Consider the following 24,974-nt stretch of genomic DNA (forward strand, 5'->3'; position numbering starts at 1 on the left):
CTTGACTGCCTGAACCTGGTGATGACTTCTGGCTGTATTAGAATCTCAATGCTAGACCTTATCTATTTTTTATAACCTGGAGAAACTAGTATTGCTTGACCCAGTCACCACTATGACTGTGACCTCATGTACTGCCAGTGTTGCACTGAAGATCACAAAAATAAAAATTCATCACCCAGCTATGAAAAAACAGCATAATTTGAAAAGTATGGGGGGAAAAAAAGATCTGGATTCCAAAGAAATTTAGCACCAGAGAGTGAGACCAGAGCAATGTTACACCCAGCTGCATGGCAGAACACCAACAACATAGCTTCCCACACTTCCCAGTGTAGGCTGCGCTAACATTAATGCTCTGCTGATCAGGGGTTTTAGTGTCCTGTCCTAGCAGAGGTTTGCTTGCATTTATTCCCTTCAAATCCATCCTGCCATCTTATCAGTGGAAGGCAAGAGTGCTGTGTAATGGGAGCTTTCAAGCAATGGCCCCATGTACCTGCAGGGCGCTCCAGTAAACGCAACCAAAGGAAGCCCTTATCATTAATTTAACCTCAGCCTGGCGATGGCTTGCAAAAACAACCGGCCCCACGTTACGCTGCTGGACTTCAATCCACTGCAAGCCTCTGGAAGAACCCTTCTGCCTGGGCCGCGGCGTGCTCCGGCCAGGCGGCCGCTTGCTGTTGGCGGGAGGGAACGCCTTGAGCAGCGACGGAAAAGAGTAGGCCCACGGCAGGCCCGGCGTGGGGGAAACCCCTCGGCATCGTGGCCCAGGGCGATCCCAGGGGCTGCAGCCGGACGCGCCGCGCCGCAGGCACCAGCCTCTGCTCAGCCAGGCGGCCGTGGCCCGCAAGCACCGGAAGGCCCCGGCAGCAGCCGCCTCCTCAGGGCCCGTCAGACTGTAACGGGACGGAATGAGCCGAGCCGGGCCGAGCCCCGCCCCACATGGCGCCGCACGTCCCCGGGACAACAGCCAAGAGGCGGGGCCCGCGGTACCGCCTTCGCCTCGGCTCCGCCAGGAGCGGGCGGCTCGCCTCACTTCACTGCTTCCGCCCTCTTTGCAAAGCCTCGCGAGATTTCTCCTTTGCTCCGCTGCGCCACGGCTGTCTCGCGAGCGGCAAGAGGCCCGCGTGAAGTGCTCCCAGCTCTCGCGAGATCGCGTGTAATGCCTATGGATGCGGGGCGCAGTCTCGGATGCGGGGTGCAGCCTCGCGAGAGCTGGGCCCGCCCCGCCCGCCCAGGTCCCCCCGGGCCCTCGCTCCCCTCCCCGCAGAGCTAATTATGGTCACCAGCGATGGACCCTATCAGGCCAGGTCAGTGGGAGCGGGCTCGTCGCCTCCCGCGGGGCTGCCGCCGGGCTCGGGGGCGCCGCCGTCTGACTCGGGGAGACCCCAGCGGCCCGGGCTATATCATCGCTGTGTCCGCCCCGGCTGGCGGCGGAGCGGGCCCAGCCCGGCCCGAGGGCGGCTGCCGGCGGCGTGAGGCAGCGCGACACAACTCTCGTCTCCAGCTCCGCTCTTCCCATTCTCCTGGCGCCTTGCGCGACCGCCCCCGTCCCCGTGGGGAGCGCTGCCCCGGGCCCTCGGCAGGCGGGAGCGGGCAGCCCCCGGCGACTCCGGGGCACCCGCCGCCCCCCGCCTGGGCCCGTTACCGCCCCCGACTGCCCCCCGCCCGCGCGGGAGGTGCTTTGTTCTCGGTGGCGGTGGGAACGGCTTCGGTGACTGCCCGCTCGCCGGCGGCTACAAGCCTATCCCGCCGGGCCTCCCGTTATTCCTGACGACCATTTTTATTTCTCTGTCGCCGTCTTGTGCCGCGCATGTCGAGCCTACAAAGGTGTCTGGCTATAGGGCTGAGGCCTAAACGGTACCCGGCTGAATTTGGGAGAGGTCAGGTTGATTGTCTGAATGTTGAAGTGACGCAGATCTTGTTAGCTGTCGAAGATGTAGCGTTTGCTCTGCAATGGAAGTGTAACTGTAGTGTAATTAAGATCAAAGCAAACAGCAGACAAAGGTTAAGTGTTCTGCTGCAGATCCAACGGTGCTATTTGTAGTCACACGAGCAGTTCAGTGATGTCAGAACTAACACATTTTTACCCACTGTTTCTAATCTAGGTTATATTTCACTAAACTTTTAATATATGAAGTTCCCTAGGCCTGAGGGAGTATATCATTGGCACTGTCCCTTTTATTTGCTAACAATTAAAATGTTCTTTTTGTGACCCACTACATTTTCTTTAAAGAAGCTATTCTCTCTACCTGATAGCTGCTTACAAGGTTTATTTTTGTTTCTTGTTTGCTTATTGTTAGCCTGGCACTTAATGCTTTATGTTTTCTACTGTATTAAAGCCCATATTTGTTATATGAGTTGGCAAAGAGTATTTGTCCTGTATTGTAGATGATAAACTGAGACAATGGATGTCAAACATATTCAGGCTTGTGATTATGCTGATAACTTGCATGACCTGTGTATACCTAGTATTACAGATACTTAAAAAAATCATCTTAGTTACACAGGTACATCATTAAGTGTCTCAATCCATTTAGAAACTTTTCCATGTTATGATTTATTTACAGTAATAGGGGAACATTATTTTTGCTGAAATTAGAAATAAAAAGCTGTTCTTATGAGTCCTCTATCAGTGCTTAAGCTTGCCATTCTTTTATGGCTGTAACTTTTTGTGTTGGGTTTTTTCCCCCTTAGGAAGCCCGTACCAGCCCGTAATTGAAACATTAGGAAACTATCCACAGAAGAGGTTCTACAATGTCGCAAAGCTTGGAGGCACCAAGTATGGTAATGATATTTTTCACTTGTTTGTAATCAGGATGGTACCAACAGTAAACACACACTGCATACTGCTGTAAAAGGTTAGGAGATGCAGTCCTGAATACGTGAGTTCTTAGTAGATGTATTTGAAAGCTTACAGTTTTTCGCTCTTTTATTGTTTTATGAAGTAGTTAGGAGGGTAATACTTCATGTAGCTTTCTTCAGTAAGGGAGAAATTATAGATGTTCCTGGAATTTTCAGCAATGCTCCACATCAGAATCATTTAGTGGAAAAAAAGAAGTGAGAGAGAACTCCTTCGTAGTACTTAAAAAGAAAATATATTTTTTAATGTAGTTTTGTACTGCTTGATGGTCTATTTTCACCTTACCTTCAGGTAGTGGGTAACTGTTTACTGGAATATAGCTTCTACTGCAGTTGATGCAAAAAGAAGAGGTTTTGTGGTGTTCATACAATTGCTTAATCTCAGTGTGTCGTTATATGTAACATAACATTAAGTGCTGTGTACTAAAAAGGCTTACGTGGGGTCTCTGTGTCTAGATGCCTTTCAAGAAATAACTAGTGTGTTCACATGTGTTAGGGGAAGGAAAAACATGTAGATGGAGAGAGCTGTAAACCAAGGTCAGCAGGAATAGCCTTTATTAGATAATCAAAACATACTTTAGTTATTCTGTCCCTTTCATGTTAAAAGTCCTAAAATACTTACCTGAGGCACATATTAAAGATATTTGAAATTAGGGGTTTTTTTAGTTTTTTGAGGTCTGAATTACTCTCTCGTATTCACAGAATTTGCAATGTGTTAACTAAGAAAATATCAGTGGGTATTTCCCTTTAAACCCATATTTGACAGCAGTAATTCCTTCTGTCTTGTTTGAAGGGAAGTGGGGGGAGCTAGTGTACAATAGCTGCCAACAGCTCTGTGCAACAGCTCTGTGCTCTTGCAAACTTCTACTACTTGTAATAATGAAGTTAATCTTTCAGATAAGCACATAAGAAGGAGGAAGAATGCTTCTGTTTGTGGTTTTATCCAGGAAGAAGCAGGAGTTTGGTAGTTAACAAAACCAGTCAGTACTACGTTGTTTTTCTGAAAAGCCTTTCTAACAGGAGTGGAAATCTAAGATGTGCCATAAAGCTTGAAGCAGCAGCAGATACTCTTGAAGATATTCAGAGGAGGAGTCTAAATAGACTAGATTGAGTCTTGGCCTTCCAACAGCAACATTTGTGGAGAAGTTGGAACCCACAGGTTGCCTACATATTAGGAAGATACTAAAATGTAGGCACGGTGTGGGACAGCACTGGTAGTAAATTCAGCATCTGGAATTGGTCATTGCATTCGCTGCTAGAACATTAATTTGGGATTTTACCTATTTTTCCTCTGCCTTGGAACTTCTGATTGTAATCTGGCAATAAGCTCATTTAAATTAATCAAGTTACTAATGTAATTGTTAATTGATTTATTTGCCAGTTTTCTAGGGAGGATCTGATTTTTCTGGTGTTTTATGTAGTATTCCATTACAGAGTAGAAAGAGCTCAGAATTATTTAGGCAAAGGGGGCATCTGGAAATCTAGTCCAGCATTTTGCTGGGACTAGAGCTAACTTGGAGAGCCTTTCTCACCTGAGCCCTGCAGACCTGTGAGGATGGAGATTCTACCACCTCACTTGATCCTGTGCTTAGCTGCCCTCCCTATGAACTTACTTCTCCCTTGTATCCAGTCACAATCTCCCCTACACCTGTGACTTTTTGTCCTTGCACTGTATGCTTCTGAGAAGTCAGGCCTCACCTCCTTTATAGTTCCTATTAGGTTCTGGAAAACCACAGTTAGCTCACTTAGCATTCTCTCTTCGTGGTGAGCAAAGCCAGGTCTCCCACTGCTCCTGAGTGTCAAGTGCTGCAGTCCCATAAGCATCTTAGAAGGCCCTTTGCTGGATGTGACATTATTTCTTGACATCATGCTGTATTCTGGGAGGCCCAAAAGTAAACACCATATCGCAGATGTGTGACTGCTAGTGCCTAATGGAGAGAAATGGCTACTACTCCATGGCTGATGGCTGCTAAACAGCCCAGTGGACAGTTAGATGTGTCACTGCAAGGATATACTGCCTATTATTTGTAATCCAAGAAAAAGCAGAACAATTTCCTTCTGGTAATTTGTCTTTTAAATAAACTGAGTGGTGGCATTACAAATGATTAGATATGGTTTTGATAACGTTCTTAGATTGAATGACTCTTCTAGTTAGACAACAATGGATAATATCTGAGAATGACACAATGAGAACAGAGTCAGCACATCCTGTATTAATTTGTGGACAAACCTCTAGATCAGGTTGAGACCACCAAATCTAACTTCATTTTAACCACCTTCTCCAACTAATTTTTTCTATATTTCTCAGTGTTCTCATAAAGACATTGCCTGCTTGAATGGTGCTGAAAATAATGGGTTTTGGGGAAAAATGTGAAATAATCATGATTTTTTTTGTTTGTGTGTTTGCAGTGAATAGTGCCATCTGCTTCTTTTTTCTTCTTCCACTTTTTTCATTCTCACTTCCAGTTCGCTAAATGTCTTTTTTTGTCCCAGAAAGCTGCTTCTAGTCAATACCTTAATCCAGATCAGTAACAAATCAAATTGTTGTTTAGTGAAATGTCGGTTTTTTTATATTTTATGAAATGTGTCTAATTTATGGCACGTGGCAGTATAGTTTCTGGTCATCATATAATTGTTTATTTTTTAAAAAAGGAAAATATTCTGGCATTGTATGCTTTTGGCTTGATTTCTCAAGCAATGAAATGGTGAAATTTACAGATTAAAAAAAAATTCTAATTGCTGTTGCTTTTCCCCCCTTAGATCAGTAATCCCAGCTGCAGATTTTTTGCATCTCTCTCCTGGCAGCATAGCATACCTTGCTAAATGTCACTGTCTTAACACAGTGCAGCCAAGGCATTGGCATCTTCCATTTGAATCCCATATGACAACTCATCTTCTGCAATGTGTATGGCATGCAGCTCACTGTTCCCTATGGTGTCATGAAGATCAGACCCAAGGGCAGCTGGAAAAGCAGGTTCCTGTAGCTGTCATCATTCCAATCCCTAGCAAACTGGGGTTCTTTAGAAATGTAATTAAAAAAAAAAAGTAAATTGGAGGTGTTGCACTAATTAAGTCAGTTGCTAATTAAGTCAGATGCTTTGTTTTACCCTAGATATTCTGCCTTATTCCATACGAGTGTTTTTTGAGTCCAGCGTCCGTAACTGTGATGGCTTATTAGTGAAGGAAACAGATGCTATGAACATCTTAGACTGGAAAACCAAACAGAATAATGTTGAAGTGCCCTTCTGTCCTGCCAGAGTTGTTCTTCAAGACTTTACGTAAGTGTGTGTGTATGCCAAAAATGCTGAAATAGTCTGTGTAAGCTACCAAGCTGTATGTACAGTTCTTTGGCTTCAAAAGAAGTAACACTGAGCCTTTTGATACTTCATTATCTCTTTTTCTCAATAGAAACTTGTGCACTGATTCTGCTGCCCAATAGACTGTTCACAATAATTACATGTGAGGTGTGGATAGGGGTTATTCCATAGGGTACTCTGGTTTTAGTGCAAGGTTCAAGCTCTTGACCTCTAAGGAACACTCTACAGGAGATGAGCCAAAACACAAATGGAAGTTGTGATATTTTGACTGTAGCCAGATTGCTGACAGTTGATTGAAACATACAGAATTCTTGCTTGAAATAAGTGAAGATTACTTACTGCTTACTTACAGATGAATCCGTGAATAATACATGCCTTTAAAAAGAAGCCTCTTAGGTTATTAACTTTCTTAGTGATTTGAGTATGGCATCACTATAAGAGCAGCCCTTCAGCAATTTGTAAATGTTCAATTTTAGCTGGTTTTGCTGACTCATTCACTTTTTATTTATAAAGCCAAAAAAAAGACAATTGTGATATTAATAAAAAAGAGATAACTTTTGCTTAGCAAGCCAAGAAGACTTATATAGTACTGTGTTGTATAAAGATTGCCCTCTGTTTTGTACATCAGGTACACTTATCTATGTAACAGCCACAAGAATATCTTTGTGAAATGCTATGAGCTTCAGAAATGGCTGTCTCTGTCTGAAGAGATGCTAAGATGTCAAAATGTCTGCACGAGTGTTGTTTGCATAGCAAGGTTCTATCAAAAGGGTAGTAAGAATCTACAGGTTAGTGTTGTGGTTAAGTACCATTCAGAAGCATAGAATGAGAGAAGAGAAATGTAATTTTCTTTGATATGTTCTGATGTTCTTGCTTGGTATGTTATCTTCAAGCAGACTGTTGCTTCTTGTCAGTGAGTACCAGCTCTGTTAACTTTTAAAAATGCTTCAAGTTCTTTAAAATTTAGAGTGAAGTAGGGGTTTATTATCTGAACTGGAACTTAAGTAAATCTAGACTTAAAATAAAAAAGAAGCTTGTATGTTTCAGTGTCATCCCATGTGACTATGGTATCTTGTTTCTTTCTGTTAGTGGAATTCCAGCAATGGTGGATTTTGCTGCCATGAGGGAAGCTGTGAGAAATGCTGGAGGAGATCCTGCGAAAGTCAATCCTGCCTGTCCAACTGATCTCACTGTTGACCATTCTCTGCAGATTGATTTCAGCAAATGGTAACATACCTCTTTCTCTTTTTTATGAACTGTAGATTTGTGTCTGATTCTGAATGATGCATTTACTCTAGTCTTAGAATCATCCTTCGAATCGTTTATCATGAATGGATCCCTGAAACTACATCTGATAGTCTCTGAAGGAGAGCTGGATAAAATAACACTATTGAAGAAGAGAGAACAGTTGCGATGAGTGATGGATTTGGGTGACAACCCAAATTCTAGGCAAGAGTTTGCTGAAATAACTGGATCTGTTACAATTTCCAGAAAATGAGCATGAGGCAGACAGAGTTTATAATTTTGCTTTGCCCTGTTTGTATTGTTAAACAACGTTTTTTTAAAATGTGACTGCCTTGTCACAGCTCGAGAGAAATGGCTTGCAATCCTACTGGACACACTCAGATACTGCCTGTCATTTTGGCCCATATCTTATTACGAGTTTTTTTTGTTATGGGCTTGGATTTTACAGCAGATTAAAAAAGGCTGTATGTATTTGCAGGAGAGAAGTGTACTTGTAGGAGTCTGGAAAACTGAGAGTATGGTTTTCCTTTTCTGACAGGCAGTTATGTGATAAAAGCCTGGGGCTGCCTTTTGGTAGAAACCTATTAGTGCAGAAGAGGGAAAACTCAGGTTTTATTCAGTGTTTGCTGAAGTAAACAGTAAATAATGCAGATCCCCTTCACCTTCTCCACTGCCCCTCCATCATGGAGCCTTTCAAATTCATAGAGAATTGTATGAGTTGCTCAAGTTCTTTGGGAATTCTAAAAGTTACGGGGGAAAAAGCCTGCAGTCAAATGAGCATGGGTGTGTGAATCATCTCTGCAGACTGTGTCAATACACAGAGGATCTAAGTTTGGTTAGCATTAGAAGAATGAAGAGCAAGAAGCATCAAATTGTTTGTGGTGTTGCATATGTGTCTCAGTTCTGTGATCTGTCTGTTCTTGTGTCTGGAGGGACAGTTGATTGGACTGCAATTAGACTAGCCTAAAATTATCAGAAAGACCCGAGTGTTGGCAAGAGGTTTCAGCACGCTGCTTGGTAGTGATAAATCCAGCTTCTGGAGTTTCACTTTTGGAAGGCTTACAGGATCTTAGCAGCTGCTAAGCTATGATAAAAACCCTTTGCTACAGGGCAGTTTGTGCTGCTTTTGTATAGCTGCTGTCTCCTGCTGATCAGAGGCTCCTGGCCTAAGTTGAGTTTTAGACAAGGTATCCTCTGAGGTCATGCAATATATCACTGTTCAATAACTAGATATCTTTCTGTGTTACTAAAGCAGAAGAAAGTAGTAGCTTTAATTGAGAAGCTGTTATGTGGTACATAATGAGAGGTAACAAGTAGTTCATTTTGCTGTCATGCAAAGGCTAAATATTGGACAAATAGAGGCAGTGTGCTATACAGACTTTATTTTAAAAAAAAACTATTGAACTTTTCAGTCTTCTTACTGACTGGAACAGTGTGTAAAGTTTATCTGAGCCTTTGAGAATGTGTACAAAAAGCTTAGTTAAATGATCAAGTTGTATTTGTTTCCTTGAGAAAGTTTTGTTTGTAGTCATGCCTCTGTGGATTCAACATGTACAGCACCGTCTTAAAAACAGAAATGTGTTCATCAAGTCTCCACCACTTGTGTGAGGCTTTGCCTACACCTTTGAAGTTTAAAACCTTGAGTTTAACTTTTGCAACATGGTTTATAAAGATTTCTGGTCTGTTGTGAAAAAAAAGCCTTAAGTTTTTCATCTGCTTTTAATCTTTCCAACAATCCAGTTCTGTTTACTGTATTCCTACCCTAAATTGCTTAGCTAATGTTATCCCCTGGCAGCTTCCTATGCCAGAGGGATATTGTAAAAGAACTATATTTTTCAGATAACATTTTATAAACTGTTGAAGGGATTGCAAAAAAAACACCCAAACCAACAAACTCCAGGTGCAAACTTGTTAATGTGTGAATTATCCGTCTGCTTAACATTGCAGTGCAATACAGAACGCTCCCAACCCAGGCGGTGGCGACACACAGAAGGCAGCAGCGAAGCTTTCCCCGCTGAGGGCAGCGCCTCGGAAGCCGCCGTGCAGGGGGCAGATGGGCTGCAAGGGGCCCTGTGGTGCTGCGGATCCGGGACGCAACTCAGGACAATTTTCTGCGCAGATTGAGAACATGCCTATCCTCTGTCCTTTCCACCTGCAGCCTGTGCCTGAGTATGAAAGCTTCCTTTTTTAATGAGTTCTGCCTTACTATGTTATCAAGCACTGCCTGGGACAGTTCCTAGAGATGTGGAAATTTTTTTAAAAACATCTTTCTGGGTACTTCTTCACATGTGCTACAGACAGATTTGAGCATCTAGAAGGTCTAATGTAGCAGACACAACTGTGTGACTCATGGCTGTGACTTTTAAATTAAATTTTGAGTCTGCCCTTGTTTGTTTACAGGGACAAAAAAGCATAGAAGTGATCCTCTATTACAAAGGAAACCCCTGTAAATAAATCGGTGAAGCATCGATTTAGTTGTGAATGTATATTTTCTCATTTCAGTGAGAACTGTTCAGAAGCTTCTTGTATCTTAAAGAAGAACTAAGCTATACATCATCCCCCAGCTTGTACAGAATCTCACAATCCATCCATCAAGTTGACATTTGACAAATATCCTCTTTGTATGTTGGCCCAGGGCAACTTCATGCACTTGCCTTTTCTAGATTTTTCAATATTATTATTAACAGATTATTGTGTTCCATTCCATCTATGCCAATAACGAGTAATCATCCTCGTCTTTCAGCTGCCACTTCTTTTGTCTCGTTGACTGTTGAGAACCCAATCTTCCTGTGCCAGACAGGTGTAGAGTTTAACAGCTCACCAAATCTGTATCCCACAGGGATAAATGCTGATTGTGTTGGTAATTCTGTAGATATGCAAAGATTCCTGCTTAGTGCAGGTGTGGGAATGCAGAATTAGTGATTTTAGTGGTATTTATTAAGCTGCAGTGTGAATGATGACTATACCTCAGGGCTTTGCAAAGCAGTATAGCCACTGACCTTCTGCCACCAGAGAGAAGCGAAGGGTTGTGATGTAAAATACATTGCTAGAAAATTGAGGACTGACTTCATTCCTGGTACAAAATAAGTGTGTTCCCCTGTGTTAAGAAAAGGTGGTACAGTTTATAAGATTGTACTGATGAGTATTTGTGGAGAAAAATTGTGGCTTGGAGGCAAAAAATACAGAAATTAAGGGTAGTTAACGGTTGCCCAGATATTCTGCTCAGGTGCTAAAGGGCTAGTAGTGAACATGGAGAGTGTTTTTATGTGAACTACTGACCATCTTTGTTATTGTACTGAATTTTGGGGTGTACAACCTGTAAGACTACTGATTATTTTTTTTTAAAAGCTGCTGTATATTGTAGTACACGCATAGAATAGATCTCTTAAAGAACTTCATCTCAAAAATATTCATTTTTAGGCAAACTATGCCTATAATAAATGTTCGCAAGCACAGTACCGATGAAATCCATCATTTTTCACTCTTTACAGAAAGCTTGCTGCAAGCAAGGAATTATCTTTGTTCTAATATCTTCATATTGTGCTATAGGCTTAAATTAACTAGTTTTTCTGTAATTTAAAATAGTTTGTGACAGTGGTTGTAAACTTGATATATTCCAGGCCTGAGACAGTATTGAGAAATCAAGAGATGGAATTTGGCAGAAATAAAGAGAGACTTCAGTTTTTCAAGGTATGTCTGTGTACCTGTGGGCTTTGTGTTGTGTTTTGGTTGTTTTAAGAGTTTGCTCTGTTTATCACTGTTCAAGTTTAGTTGATAAATTGAATGTAATCATTTGAAAATGTCAGACTCAAATCTGAATTTAATACGGGAATGGAAAATTAGCTGATAACATGGTTTGTGACTTCCAGATCTAGGTGTCACTTAAAGAGGAGGTTATTTTTTTTGTAATTCTGACTAGAAGTTTATGCTGCATGACTGTCTTGTCAGATTGAAGGTAGTGGGCAAAGTAGGTATTGGCAAAGCAGTGCCTCAGGTCACAGTGAGTTTCTGAATAAAAGGTTGATTTGTCTGTACTTCTGTTAGAAATGTTCCTGAAGCTGCAAGTGTTCAACAGAGGCTGATGTTGAGACACACCTGTTCTCCAATGAGACAGCAGTGCTAGTAAACTTGGGTTTAAGTCTCGTGTGTTGAACATCAGTTTCCTTGTTGCTAGCCAGGGATCAGCAACTTTGGTGTTTGATCCTCATCCACTAACTTAATGTGGTTTAGGAATCCAATGCAATGATGTAAAGATCTTTTCATATAGGTAGGCTGGGAAGTTTCTTTCTGAAAGCTGCAAATTAGCTTTTACATTATTAAAGAGTGAAACTGCCAAGCTGAATCTTGTTACAGGTTTCCCTGTCACCCTTTTTCAGTCTAGCATCCTGAGTTTGCATGTAGGAAGATACTTTTCTAAATTGCACCTTCAGTCTCACCCAGGAGAGCAAAACCTAAACGAAACTCTGCTAGAAATAGAAGTGCTTAGATTCTGTTGTCTAAGTACTAGTCTTAGCTGTGCTTGAAATCAGTTGTGTGAACTGAAGGTGAGATATGTGCAGCCCTGTTTTAGAAAGGTAGGTATAAATTACTGATTCAGCCATCAACAGGAATTGAATTAATGCTTTAGTTGATGATTAAGAAGGTATAGAATCCAAGGGGATCACGTAGCTCTGTGACAAATGAGCACTTCTGTAAACAGCACGGACTGTTTTACTGCATATTAGTTTTGTCATTTGTGTTCTAAGTATTGGATATACCTTTGAAAAAATGCAACTGCTTTCTCCTTTTACAAAAAATTACAGTGGAGTTCAAAGGTTTTCAAGACTGTTTCCATAATTCCACCTGAGACTGGAATGGCACACCAGGTGAACTTGGAATATTTGTCAAGAGTCGTTTTTGAAGTTAAAGATTTCCTATATCCAGATAGCGTGGTTGGCACAGATTCTCATACAACCATGGTAAATGGCTTGGGGATCTTGGGCTGGGGTAAGTATGCGAAGAATTACTTGATAGCACTTTGAGAGGCACACTAGAGCATTACTGATAAATACTTCCTTCCCAGTAGATCTTTCTGTCTCAAGCATAGCTAACTCTGTCTTAAATTATTCTTCAGAAATGTTTTTTTCTCTAAAAGTAATCTCAGACTAACATTTCTTTATATTGAGAAACTGCTTTTGGTGATTTAAAGAGAAAACAGCCAAAACCCAATTGATGTTCAAATAAGTGATCTTTGTACGTGCAGTATAAAAATTTCATGAAGGTTTCTTTTCTCTTGGAAAGTTAATTTTAGAGGTAAAGTATTTCCTGGTGAATTGTGAAGTCTAACTTCAGTAATAGTCTTAGTTGATGATTTTTTATTTTCATGTACAATACTTAAAAAATAACTTCTGCATTTCTTGCTAAAGCCTTTAGACTTAATAGGGAAGGGTTAGTTAGATTTTAGTATGTCCACATATTTAGTGTTGGTTACTTAAACTGATGAAAAGCAACTTCATATTCTCCTTGCAGGTGTTGGGGGAATTGAGACGGAAGCTGTGATGCTGGGAATGCCGCTTACTCTCACTCTGCCTGAGGTGGTTGGGTGTGAACTGACAGGCACAGCCAGCCTACTTGCTACATCCATAGATATCGTTCTCGGCATTACTAAGGTACCAATGGTGTTTGAGAGCTCAGTAAAGTGCAGGGAGTGTTCTTTAGTAGTCCCTTAATCATGACAGTGCAGAGAGATACAAACGGTGTCTAAACACTTTTATTTAATAGTCCTCCAAAGCAGTGGCTTTTTTCTTTCCCCTCTACAGTGGTTTATTTCCAGGCCCTCTTTCACTGAAGAAAAATCTTTTTAAAAAAAAGTTTGGGCACAGAGGAAAGAAGCCCTGGCTTCCATTTTTCTCATACTGACACCATATAGGCTTCTTCTTGGCTTAGCAACTTTTTCTGGATAGTCGTTTTGTTCTAAAACACTCCTGCAAGACAGAAGGCCTATCTCTGGTAGTAAGCTGGTAGCACTCAAAATCTTTTCTGAAGATGGAGTTTTGCCAGAGTAGCACAAACTGTCACTGCTGTAGCAGGTGGAGAGCTATCATTGAAGCACTGAAGAGCTGTGGTGGCTTTGAAAATATGTTTTTCTTTCTGGCACGCTGCCTTAAGAAGCGTGTATCTGTTCTCAACTAGGAAATCTGAAGAACTTGGTTGCAGACAGAGGTCTGTATTGTTATGTCAACTTCCAGTGCAGATTTTTAGAACCCAGTATGTTAAATGAGGTTTGGGACATTTTTACAATTGTGGACCTTAAGGTTTCAGCTTTTTGTTTTAAATATTCACAAATTGGCTAATGGTCACAACAGACATTGTTTACATTGTGCTTCTCTGCATAACAAATGTTGTTGATGTTCTTTTAAACAGCAACTCAGGCAAGCTGATGTCACTGGAAAACTTGTTGAGTTTTTTGGGACCGGAGTTGCCCAGCTGTCTGTAGCAGACCGAACCACAATAGCAAATATGTGTCCTGAATATGGTGCTATTCTGAGCTTTTTCCCTGTTGATAATGTGACACTGAAGCACTTAAAGCATACAGGTAATGATGAAATTAAAATCATGGAGGTTTACATGTATGGAAATGTGGTGTTTGCTTAAAACTTAAAACAGTTCTTAAATAGTGTTTTTTCTGCGGAGTTCTGATGTGTATTTAGTGTATAAAATGCAGCTGTGCAGTGACATGGGGCATACTTAGCTCGAATTTCAGCCTTTATAGAATCTCATACACCTGAGTAATACCTACCACAGAAATCATACTGTACCTATTTACTGTTCACTAGCTTTGTGGGATGCTTACGAGGTGTCATTTGGGTCTGAGCTATTTAGCTGCTTTATTGGCACAGATGTCTTCCTGTGACCTTTTTTGTCTCCATGTGTCCTGGATATTTAAGTGAGGCTGTAGTTTCTGTATGTACCACACTGGCATGTGGATAGCTGACTTGCCCTTGAGATTCATATCCAGTCTGGTTCATATGTCTAGTACCAAATTTATTAACATATTGTTCTTCAACATCCAGAGTCCTTATTTTTGGAAGCAAATGTAAATTTAAGAGAAAAGTAATAAGAAATTTATCATTTAGATTTTGATAAGGGTGTAGAATGTGAGTTCTCGATATGAAACAAATCCCTTAACCACCTATGGATTCCCTAAAGCATCAAAATGTAAAATGTTTACTAGAAATAAGTGAAACTGTGAAGCAAATCACAACACACTTCTGATTTTTTTTCAGAATATTTTCTTTCCTTTCAAAAGCATTAGTGCACTGACATTTCAAGCTACGCTAGAAGCATGTCAGTGCCTTACCAAGCTTCTGAAAGCAGAGAAGTCCACAGGGTAACAGATATCAAAAAAAGATAATTCATATTAATAAGTCTTTCTGAAATGGAAGTCTGTCACTTTTAAATAGAAGTTAAGCATTTTTAATTTATAGCAAATTTGTTTTATCTAGTCAGTGCAGAGCAAATGAAACATTTTCTAACAGTAGCCAGTAATACTGGCATTTATCAACTAAGCACTTGATCTGTATGAAACAAGTAAAGCTTTATGAAGTTCAGGGACAAACTTCTAAATTTGAGATACAGCTACTAGAGTTGGAGCAGCTTATTTTGTTCTTTGATATAAGAAGAGAAGTGAAGCTTATTTTTTTTAAGTATTTTGTGTATCGTTCGTGAATGGCTCCTGGAGGTTGCGATACTGAAGTGATGCACTTTGAGGAAAAGTACTTTGCATTATGACATTCTTAAAACAGTCTGAATTTGAGATGTATGTTTGATTTATTTTTTTAACATGACTTTTCTCATCTTTGAAAAACTTTCCAAAGGTTTTGACAAGGCCAAGCTTGAGGTCATGGAAGCATATCTTAAAGCTGTGAAGTTATTTAGAAATGATGAGAGTTCTTCCACAGAACCTGAGTATTCGCAGGTACATTTGAAATAACTATGTTTGGTTCTCGTGACAGTTACTGCTGACTTAAAATTACAGTGGGAACTTAAATTGTTCATTGCTGTAATAGAAGTTGCATTTATTAACTTAAAATTGTGAGAAGCAAAGTGTATTTGCAAAATGTAAAGGGCATGGGAGAAATAAGGGAAGTACACTAATGTTCTTGTCAGCTACTAGATACTGAATTCTTGTCTCTCTTGAGGGATTAGGTAAATCTAATGGATGCTAGAAAAGTTAGGGATAATGTTAAAACAGTTTGAATAAGATGAAGCCCCATTTACGGTGAGAGGTCTGGAAGATGGAAGCCTGGAGTTTTAATGTCTCAGAACATAAAAATTTTAAAGAAGAAAGGTCCTGGGGGTCTCAGGAGTATATTGAATGTAATGTTGGTCTGGGATTGATCAATCTGTTAATTGATTTTCTCTCTCCTTTTCTTTTTTAGATAGTGCAAATTAATCTAAGTTCTATAGTTCCGTGTGTCAGTGGCCCCAAGAGGTCTCAAGATAGAGTGGCTGTTAATAACATGAAAAGTGACTTCCAAGCCTGCTTAAATGAAAAGGTTTGTACAATTGATATGCTCTTCAAAAGGTACTTACTATCATCTATGTGAATAAATTTTGTTACTTACTCTTTGCGTACCTGCTGAGCCCTCCTTATTACTATGTATAAACAGCTTATCCAATTATATTCCTTTCTTGCTTGACAAATGTCCTGAGGATGGTAGCTGGTAAATCCTGTTTGTCAGGAAAATGAACTTCCAAAGGTCTTTAATGTCACGATTTAGATGGGTAAGGAGTTCAAAAAAAAAAAAAGCACAAGCTTGGGAAACTTTTTCTCACTTTTAGTTTTTTAAACGGCTGAATCTTACTTAATTTCTAAACCAGAATTGGCATAAGAAAATTCATGATATCTGAACAGAGATACAAAAGACTTCCAAGATTTGGTTATTATCAGTGTTTTGGTTTCTTAACTTCACAAATGATTTTTGATTGCAGCTTAACTTGGCTACATAGAGGAAGTGTGTTTGTTTTTTTTCTCTGAAGGTGATGTGTTTGGTTAGGAATATGCCAAAGTATCTAAGAATGCAGATAATAAAGGAATGCATCTTTACTTTTAGTTACCATTATAGCTGCTGACTGGCAGCAGTATTGAAACGTGTGCTCTCTGTGAAATTCCTTTTGTAGGTTTTAGCATTTCTGGCTTGTGTTGAGTTGTATAATATGAGTGATCAATTGTCCTGGAGAAAGAAATCCACTGTTTGTGGACCACAGAGTGGTCGAGGTTGAACTGAACCTTTGCAGGATGACTGAGTGCTGAAGAGTTGGAGGGTGTGAAATGTGAACTATCGTAGTCTGATTTTAGTTATCACCCTCTTCCATTTAAAATCTTGGATATCCTTCTAATTCAGGAACAAGTCTTGTGTAAAATTAGACATGCACTGCTAATGGAAGGGACTGTGATTTCAGGTATGGCAGGAAGTGAGTGTGAGATTACCCATGCTTGGGCTGGCATTGGTTCGCAGTTGTTGCCAAGTTAAAGCAATTACGAAAAAGGAAGAGACCATTATAAACATGGAGAGAGGCATGAACTGATTAATTAATTGAGAGTTCCTAGTGGGGAGTGAATATTATTTTCATCTGAGAATGCACCTGGTCTTGCTGTAATGCTATTTTCTGTATCGTAATACCTGCTAATACATTGTTTTGTCATCTAGTCTGGCGTTAAAGGGTTTCAGATTGCAGTTGAGAAACAGAATGACATTGTACCTGTTCAGTATGAAGGAAATGAATACAAGCTCTCTCATGGCTGCATTGTCATTGCTGCAGTAATCAGCTGTACAAATAACTGTAATCCATCCGTCATGCTTGCTGCAGGTATGTTGTGACTAGTGACAACTAACTTGATCTTAGTGCTGCTCCCATGCCTTTATTTTTACTGTAATTTACTTTCACTACTGTAGGTTCTTTCATGATTTAATCTAAAGGTATGAAACTGTAAACTTTTAGGCTTAAACTGGTTGCATGTTTTGGAAGTTATATAATTAAAGTTGTTTTTCAAGAATACAATCTTAAAATTTGTGTCATGAAGCAATATTCATTATGGTAATTACAAAACATTGATGTTTGGTAGTATTTCAGCAGGTAACCACTTTTAGGGAGCTTTTCAGGTGGATGTCTTAGCAACACAATTGATACTGGAGGTGGGCTGTAGCTTAGACTATCCTGGAGGATGGTAGCTTGAACTATAGTTAGTTACAGAGAGAAGATCCATATTGCTGAACAGTTGTTCTGTGCTGTAGTCACTAGCTAAGTAGTGTATGCCCTACCTTCACAAGCTGCATACAGTTTTGCCAGAAAATCCTTAGTTTTGCCACTAATCTTCTGTCAGACCTTGCTTTCTTTTGAGGTCCTCTGGGGCCAAAGCGAGCTTTGCTTTGAGACTGTGATCTGTGTCAGAAGAATAAACAAATTTGCACTGTCAACTAGCACATGGAAAATAGATTTTTCTTACAGAGAAAATGAGCATCTATATTACAGAAATGGGAACAAAAACCTGAATGGTATTGTTATGAATTAGGAAACTATTCAGGCAAGTAGTTGTTTTAATAGTTTAGAATGGGAAGTCTACTCATCCTCTGGGATTTTTTTATGCTTAATGTAACTAAGGTAGCATCATATGGATGTTCTTTTAAAGGAAAAACAAAACATAAACTGTCCTTTTTTTCCTTTTTATTTTTGTCTGTTGGTTTTTGTTTTGTTTTGGGTTTTTTTTCAGGACTCTTGGCCAAAAAAGCTGTTGAAGCTGGCCTAGTAGTTAAGCCCTACATAAGAACAAGTTTATCACCAGGCAGTGGAATGGTTACACATTACCTCAGTTCAAGTGGAGTATTACCATACCTCAATAAGCTTGGGTAAGTTGTGGCTCCTACTTCATATATGTACTGTAAAACAGTACATTGGGGGTTTTATACAGGTTGATAAATATGGTGGTTGTTCATTTTGAGTTGGCTGATTCTTAACTCACTACATGGTAATTTTAAATAATTGCTGACTGAAAGTTGGTTTAGTTCATTTTATTCCCACCTTAGAATCTACTGTGTGTACATCTCTACCTCATTTGAGCTCTGCTTTTTCAGTAGCAAGCAATGTAGTTGTATTTACAAGACAGGATGCACTCATTTATATATTTTAAAAGTGGAAGCTGAATGTACATTTACAAGGGCAACTTGTATTAGTATTTCTTAACATTGCTGCTATCATGGGTTGTTCAGCGTGTTTTTGGTTGCTTTGTAGCAATAACCATTAGATTGTTTTCATAATTCTGTAGCAGTGCCCAGCTGTGCCCTGGAGGAATGTTACTGCCTTTGCTTTGCTGTTACTTAGGAAACTAACTACATCTTGAGAAATTTTGACTTACCTTGATCAGCTACAATACTGTTAGCTTGTATCGCCCTGCTTACATCAGCAAGATGCAGCATCTGCTGATCAGTTCCTAAAAACTCTTAATTGTCAAAGGGAAAAAAAAAAACTTTCTTGGTGATTGTTAATAAAAGAAAAAGCAGTTTTGCCAAACAAATTGCTTGTGATCATTTAAAATGTTGATTGGGTTTCTGCCATGTAGGTTTGAGGTTGTCGGTTACGGGTGTTCAACCTGTGTTGGGAACACTGCCCCGCTGCCAGAAGCCATCCGGAATGCTATAAAACAGGTAAAGCTCTAAGGCTTGTTTAATACAGAAATACAGTTCTCACCTAGTTACATGATCAAGAAATACAGTCATCTGTGTGAAATACACTTCACTGGTGGTTTGGGCTTTGCATGTTTTTGCATGTTGGGTCAGAGGGAGACCATGGTAAATCATTGCTTTGTTGTAGCATAAGATATAGGTTATGAGATAAATAGATAAATCTAATCTCATGGAGGGTGCAATGTGTAGATTTTGTATCATAGATGAAGAGGAGGGTTTTAAATAGCTGTATGTTTGAGAGGTTTTAACTCTGCACAGAGAGCTGCAGCATTTTTCTCCTGTGAAGCAGAAGAAAAAGAAATAAAAGGCAGGAGAGGAGTTCATTGGTATCTTCTCCAGTCACTTCAGAGGGTCAAGAGTAAAAAGGAGGAGAAGGATAAAGGGTAGTGGGAGAGCAAAATGCCTTTTAAGTTGAAATCTTAGGAAAAAAAAATTGAAATGGAGTGCTAAAAGCACATCTAACTTGGTGAACAAAAGTAGCGCATGTTGTTCAAGTATCACAAAGTCCTAGAGAAAATTCATATGGGTCTGCTTTTCAGGGTGATATAATTGCCTGTGGAATATTGTCTGGAACAAAGAACTTTGAAGGACGCCTCTGTGACTGTGTCAGAGCCAACTACCTTGCCTCTCCACCACTAGTAGTTGCTTATGCTATTGCAGGCACTGTTAGAATAGACTTTGAAACTGAGCCTTTGGGTAAGTATTTCCTTATGTCTTCTATTTCTGCATCTAATGCATCTGTAGGGTATGTTTCTTCTGTAGGTCTTCACTTGCATTTCATCCCACAAAACCAGTATATTTGAAGAAAAAAGCAGGGTTGTGTTTAGTGTTGCTCATAGCTAAAGCAAAGTATCCACTTAACTGATGAAATCTGCATATCTGGTACTATCTCTGAAGAGCTGCATATAAATACAAAGTCCCTGTTGTTTATTCTTCACAAATACTATTCTGTTGGAAATCTTACATAGGCACTGGCTTTAATGGCAAAAGTGTTTACTTACGAGATATTTGGCCCACCCGAAGAGAACTTCATGAAGTGGAGGAAGAGTGTGTGATATCATCCATGTTTAAGGAACTGAAAGAAAAAATGGAGGTAAGAATGGTCTCTTCTTTTACACAACTCAAAGATTACCTTTTGTTGTAGCTTTATGATAACTTCCAGTTGAAAATGATTGGTTTATCAGTTATTTCCATTACTGTAAAAGAGGACTTAACTGAGATCAATACTTGTATTAAAGAGTGATTTTTAAGTAATATCCAATGGGCAAGAAATAAAAAAAAAAGTCACCAGTAAGTCTTTGGTTTCAGAATGTAAAAAGATCTTAAACCAATTTCTCTGATTTTTTTGGTTAATTTTCTGTTTTGTAGAAAGGAAACAAACGATGGAATTCACTGGAAGCACCTCTGTCAACTTTATTTCCCTGGGATTTAAAGTCTACTTATATCAGATGTCCTTCCTTTTTCGATAAACTTGTGAGTACACTGCATCTATCCACCAGATTATATGCATTGCACTTAACTAAAGGAATAGCTATTTAAGTAAGGCTTCAGTGCTGAAGTAACAAACATGGTTATCCGTAGCATTTCTCTCCTTCAAATACTGTTTATATCTCAGGCATGAGTGGAGCCTGTACATCCATATGCCTTCATGTATTGCAGATAGGTTTTATGTGTCATAAGTGTTTCTTATTTATTGTTACTGTTCTCCCTGCCCCTTCTTTTCTAGGCCAAAGAACCAGCTCCCGTACAAGCAATTGAAAATGCCCATGTCTTGCTCTATCTGGGAGATTCTGTAACTACAGATCACATATCCCCTGCTGGAAGCATTGCGAGGAGTAGTGCTGCTGCTAAGTATCTGACCAACAGAGGGTAAGGACTTGGCATCTGAAACAGCTCTGGTTACATCAGAGGCTATTTCACGTGCCAAAAAATTGATCAGCACTGTTGCTTTCCCTCATAAATGCTTGTCTGCATAGAGTGGAGATTATACATGGATCAGTAGAATAATAGCTGTTCCCTTGTAAGTCATCACCTGCCCTACAATCCCAGTAGTCAGCTTTCTTGCAGTCTCTGTTTAAGGTCACAACAAACAGCTGAGACATACTCTTCAAGAACTCATAGCTGTTGAAACAGAAACATCTATGGCCAAATGCATGCCAGAGCAGAATTCATCTACTAATGTACAAATCAGGTGACTGACATCTGGCTGGGGTGAGGTTAGTTGCTGCCTCAGACAGAATCACAGAATGGATCAGAAGCTCTAGAAATAGATATAGTTAAAAAAAACCAAATCCCATTTTTATAAACAACATGGTGGTGTCGCTTACCTGTGTGCCAGTGAGCACCCTGAAGCAGCAGTGGATGCCTTCTGCCTCTGCTGAAGTGTCATGAGAAGACATGAAGCACAGTGGGGTGCTGAGCTAGTCAGTGTCACACTTCTGCTGAGTGTTTTAGAAATCCTATTGTGTTGCATTGCAAAGATGTAGTATCATTACTACAGTATGAGTGAAGCCTGTAGGTGTGAGCTTTTCTTTCCAACTGTTGCATTCAGTCTGAATGAGGAGTATTACAAGAAAGAATTAATGGGTTAATCCCAGGATAGCCATTTAATTTATGGGTGAAGCTCTCATTTACGTACAACGCTTGTTAGTAAAAATGCTGGTAGAGGTAAGAGGATTAGTAAACAGGCTTGTTTCCTAGAAAAATCTCCCCATAATTCTCCTGTAAGTACTGTCTGCTTGTAACGCTTCATTTTGAAGTCATAGGAAATGGATTTAAAATGGCAGCTTTCCTCCTGAATAATCTAGTAATGGTTTACACATTTTGTTCGTGATTTGTAATAATTGTTGGATTAGTAGTTCTTTACATGTTGCACTGAAAACTTAGAGATGCTGCAATTATTATAAAAATCATAGTATTTTCAACCAGATAATCTTTCAAATAAGTGATTCTCTTTTAAACTCTTGTTTTATTCTAGACTTACACCTCGTGAATTCAACTCTTACGGAGCTCGAAGAGGTAATGATGCCGTGATGACAAGAGGTACCTTTGCAAATATCAAGCTTCTGAATAAATTCATAGGAAAACCAGCTCCTAAAACAATTCACTTCCCATCAGGACAAACGGTAAAAATGGATGTGTTTGCATGGCTATTAAGATGGTGGTGTGGATTTAGAACTTGCTTCAACTATTTCACTGTTATTCCACAGCTGGATGTGTTTGAAGCAGCGGAGTTGTACCAAAAAGAAGGCATCCCTGTGATTATTCTAGCAGGAAAGAAGTATGGACTGGGTAGCTCGAGAGACTGGGCTGCAAAAGGGCCTTTTTTACTGGTACTGCTGATTTATTTGGGTTTTGGGGGTGGTTTTGGTGTTCTTCTGGAAATAGCTAAAACCACGTTGTTTCATTTGGGCATGAATGTGTTTAGAAACTGTCCACAGCCTTGCCCGATTTTGCTTTCAAAGACTTGTCAGTTATTTCTTTGCTAGAATCTTCAGAGAAGAGAATCACTAGTCAGGATAAATCTGAATTTCCTAATGGTGTAACTTACCATCTTGGACTCCAGACTGTGTGCTAAGTTAGACATTTATCTAGTGCTGCCCTCTCTTTAGTCTCTGTAGGCTATTAAGAATCTAGCTGTTGGAGACTAGTTTCCAATAAAATTCAGAACATATTCTGTGTTGGCCATTCATTCATGGGCAGTCATGGAGGCAACTACCTTCAGTCTGGGATTTTCTGCCTGCTAACTACAGCATGGTCGCTGTGTTACAAAACCCATTTTATACTTCTGTAAAGCTAAAAGCTGTTACTTGTCTACTTAAAGGACTCATGCAAAGCTATTCTTTACTCTTCAGTTTGAATTGCAAGATTCGGGACACAGTATGTATTTTGAAGCTTGCTTTGGCAGTTCACTCTGGCTACTGTACTGAAATGCAAAATCACTTGTATTTTTGCAGGGTGTTAAAGCTGTCCTGGCTGAAAGCTTTGAGAAAGCCCACAGAAGTCAGTTGATTGGAATTGGCATAGCTCCACTTCAGTTTCTACCTGGGGAAAATCCAAGTACTTTGAATCTCACTGGCAAAGAGCAGTTTTCTATATTGTTCCCTCAAGAGCTGTCACCCAGAATGACTTTGGATATTAAGGTATCTTTGCAATTTTTCAAAACTTCTGTTTGAACGTGCTGGTGCTTGAACACACAGAAAGAAAAGCTAGTCCCCAGTATCGAAAGCAGGGCAAACTGAAACTTGGTTCTTTTTGAAAGTAAGCTTACAGTCTTGCCTGAAGTTGATCATGGCTTTTGAAATTTCCCAAAATACATTTACCCACATTCTTTCTACACCTTTTTATGCAACCTGAATTTCTCAATTGCTCTTTTGGGCACTCCTTCCTCACAGGCACTCTGTTGGGGCAGAACTGAGTTATGTCTCAGATGTTCTCCTGGAGACAAGGATGTGGCTGTTTCAGAGAGGCTTCATTTCCATTCTGTGCGGAGGAACCATATGCCCATAATAATGTGTGTTGTGCCACCATAAGACAGCGGCTTTTGCTGTCAGTAGGGGTGTGGCAGGCTCCCAGCTGGGTCTCAGCAGTGCTGTAAAGCAAAACCTGCCAGCAGTTCCCATCAATGTCTTGGATCTGCAGTGGCAGATGGGTGGGTTGAATTTGCTTGTGCTCAACAAAACTTGGTGGTAGAATGTTAGCTGAGAATAAGCAAGGGGAAGTGAAAGCAAAACTCCTAATTGATTCCTCTTTTTTGCTTTTGTTTTGAAGACAAGCACTGGAAAAGTGTTCAGCACAATTGCCTTGTTTGAAAACGATGTGGAGATAGCTTTGTACAAATATGGTGGAAGTCTAAACTTTGTGGCTCGAAGATTCTTACAGTAGCTACTGACTCTGTGGGTACTGTGCATAACTGATAATTCTGAAAATGCCTTGTGAACCCAGGAATCTGTACTGTGGAACTGCAAACAGTCCTAGTGTGCTCAAAGTTACTTCGTCCATGGATGTAAAAGATTGTGATTCATTGTAACTGCAACGAGATCCTTCCTGATTTTAATAATATTCTAATGGTGCTATTAAACATTGCTAAAATCAACGTGTATGTGGCAGAGAGCTGTAAGTATGGACGGGGTGTTTTATCAGACCATTTTGTAAATAAAATATACAAAATCTGAAACTGATTGTGCTGAAGATTATTATGTAAGATTTTCTGCAGTTGTTTCCACCCAGTTTTGCACCTGTAAATCCCTGTGCTGCTGTTTGTTGGTTTAAGGGTAGCAGATGGTATGAAATGTTAAAGGCCAAATGGAACTTTTAAATTTTTTTGCCATCCAGAACTTAAAGCAGATAAACAGTTTTTATTTTCTTGCTCTTTAGATTATGGGCTAAGCAAAAGCAGTCCACGTGAGGCCCATGGTACTCTATCACAGGTCGTGACTTACCTTTATTATGGGACTGTATTCCATCTGGATCCAGATATAAAACTGCTCACACTGTTACATGTGTGTTTAGAAGTATGGGAAACATCTCTGGATTTTAAAAAATAGCTTGCTTTTATTTTGTACATGAAGGTTGTGTCACACCTGGGCTTTCTGGCAGGCTGCAGTGTTCTTCTGTTGCAGTTTGTCCTGTTTGCTTCAGAGGATGCTGTTTGTCCTTTAGAACATCAGTTTTTACTGTACTGTCTGTGGTATCATTAGACCAAGTACCTCCCCTTAGTATTGCAACCTTTAAAAATCTGTATTAGGACTGTTTAAATTCCTGGACCTACATCTAGTCAGCGATCCTCACTGACAAATGTTAACCAGCTGAGTCAGCCAGGCTGCCTTGTCAT

General features: G+C 40.0%; 1 protein-coding gene across 2 annotated transcripts; it reads left to right on the plus strand.

Annotated features, from left to right (window-relative positions):
* Positions 1–1,105: 1,105 nt before the first annotated feature.
* On the plus strand, positions 1,106–24,317 carry IREB2 (iron responsive element binding protein 2). Of its 2 annotated transcripts, none has more exons than XM_062000673.1 (22): positions 1,106–1,304; positions 2,692–2,781; positions 5,969–6,134; positions 7,263–7,400; positions 9,366–9,587; positions 11,039–11,108; positions 12,221–12,404; positions 12,927–13,066; positions 13,821–13,992; positions 15,275–15,375; positions 15,839–15,955; positions 17,111–17,270; positions 18,172–18,307; positions 19,018–19,102; positions 19,681–19,837; positions 20,110–20,234; positions 20,510–20,614; positions 20,868–21,010; positions 22,119–22,266; positions 22,351–22,473; positions 23,098–23,283; positions 23,912–24,317. In XM_062000673.1, the coding sequence occupies exons 1-22, from the start codon at positions 1,286–1,288 to the stop codon at positions 24,023–24,025; spliced, it is 2,901 nt and encodes a 966-aa protein (XP_061856657.1). In that variant the 5' UTR covers positions 1,106–1,285; the 3' UTR covers positions 24,026–24,317. The 2 variants fall into 2 exon arrangements, with proteins under 2 accessions (XP_061856657.1, XP_010204570.1); XM_010206268.2 differs by lacking the exon at positions 1,106–1,304 and adding an exon at positions 1,680–1,877.
* The last annotated feature ends 657 nt before the right edge of the window (positions 24,318–24,974 follow it).

Source organism: Colius striatus, chromosome 7 (assembly GCF_028858725.1).
Source record: "Colius striatus isolate bColStr4 chromosome 7, bColStr4.1.hap1, whole genome shotgun sequence".
Lineage (NCBI taxonomy): Eukaryota > Metazoa > Chordata > Aves > Coliiformes > Coliidae > Colius > Colius striatus.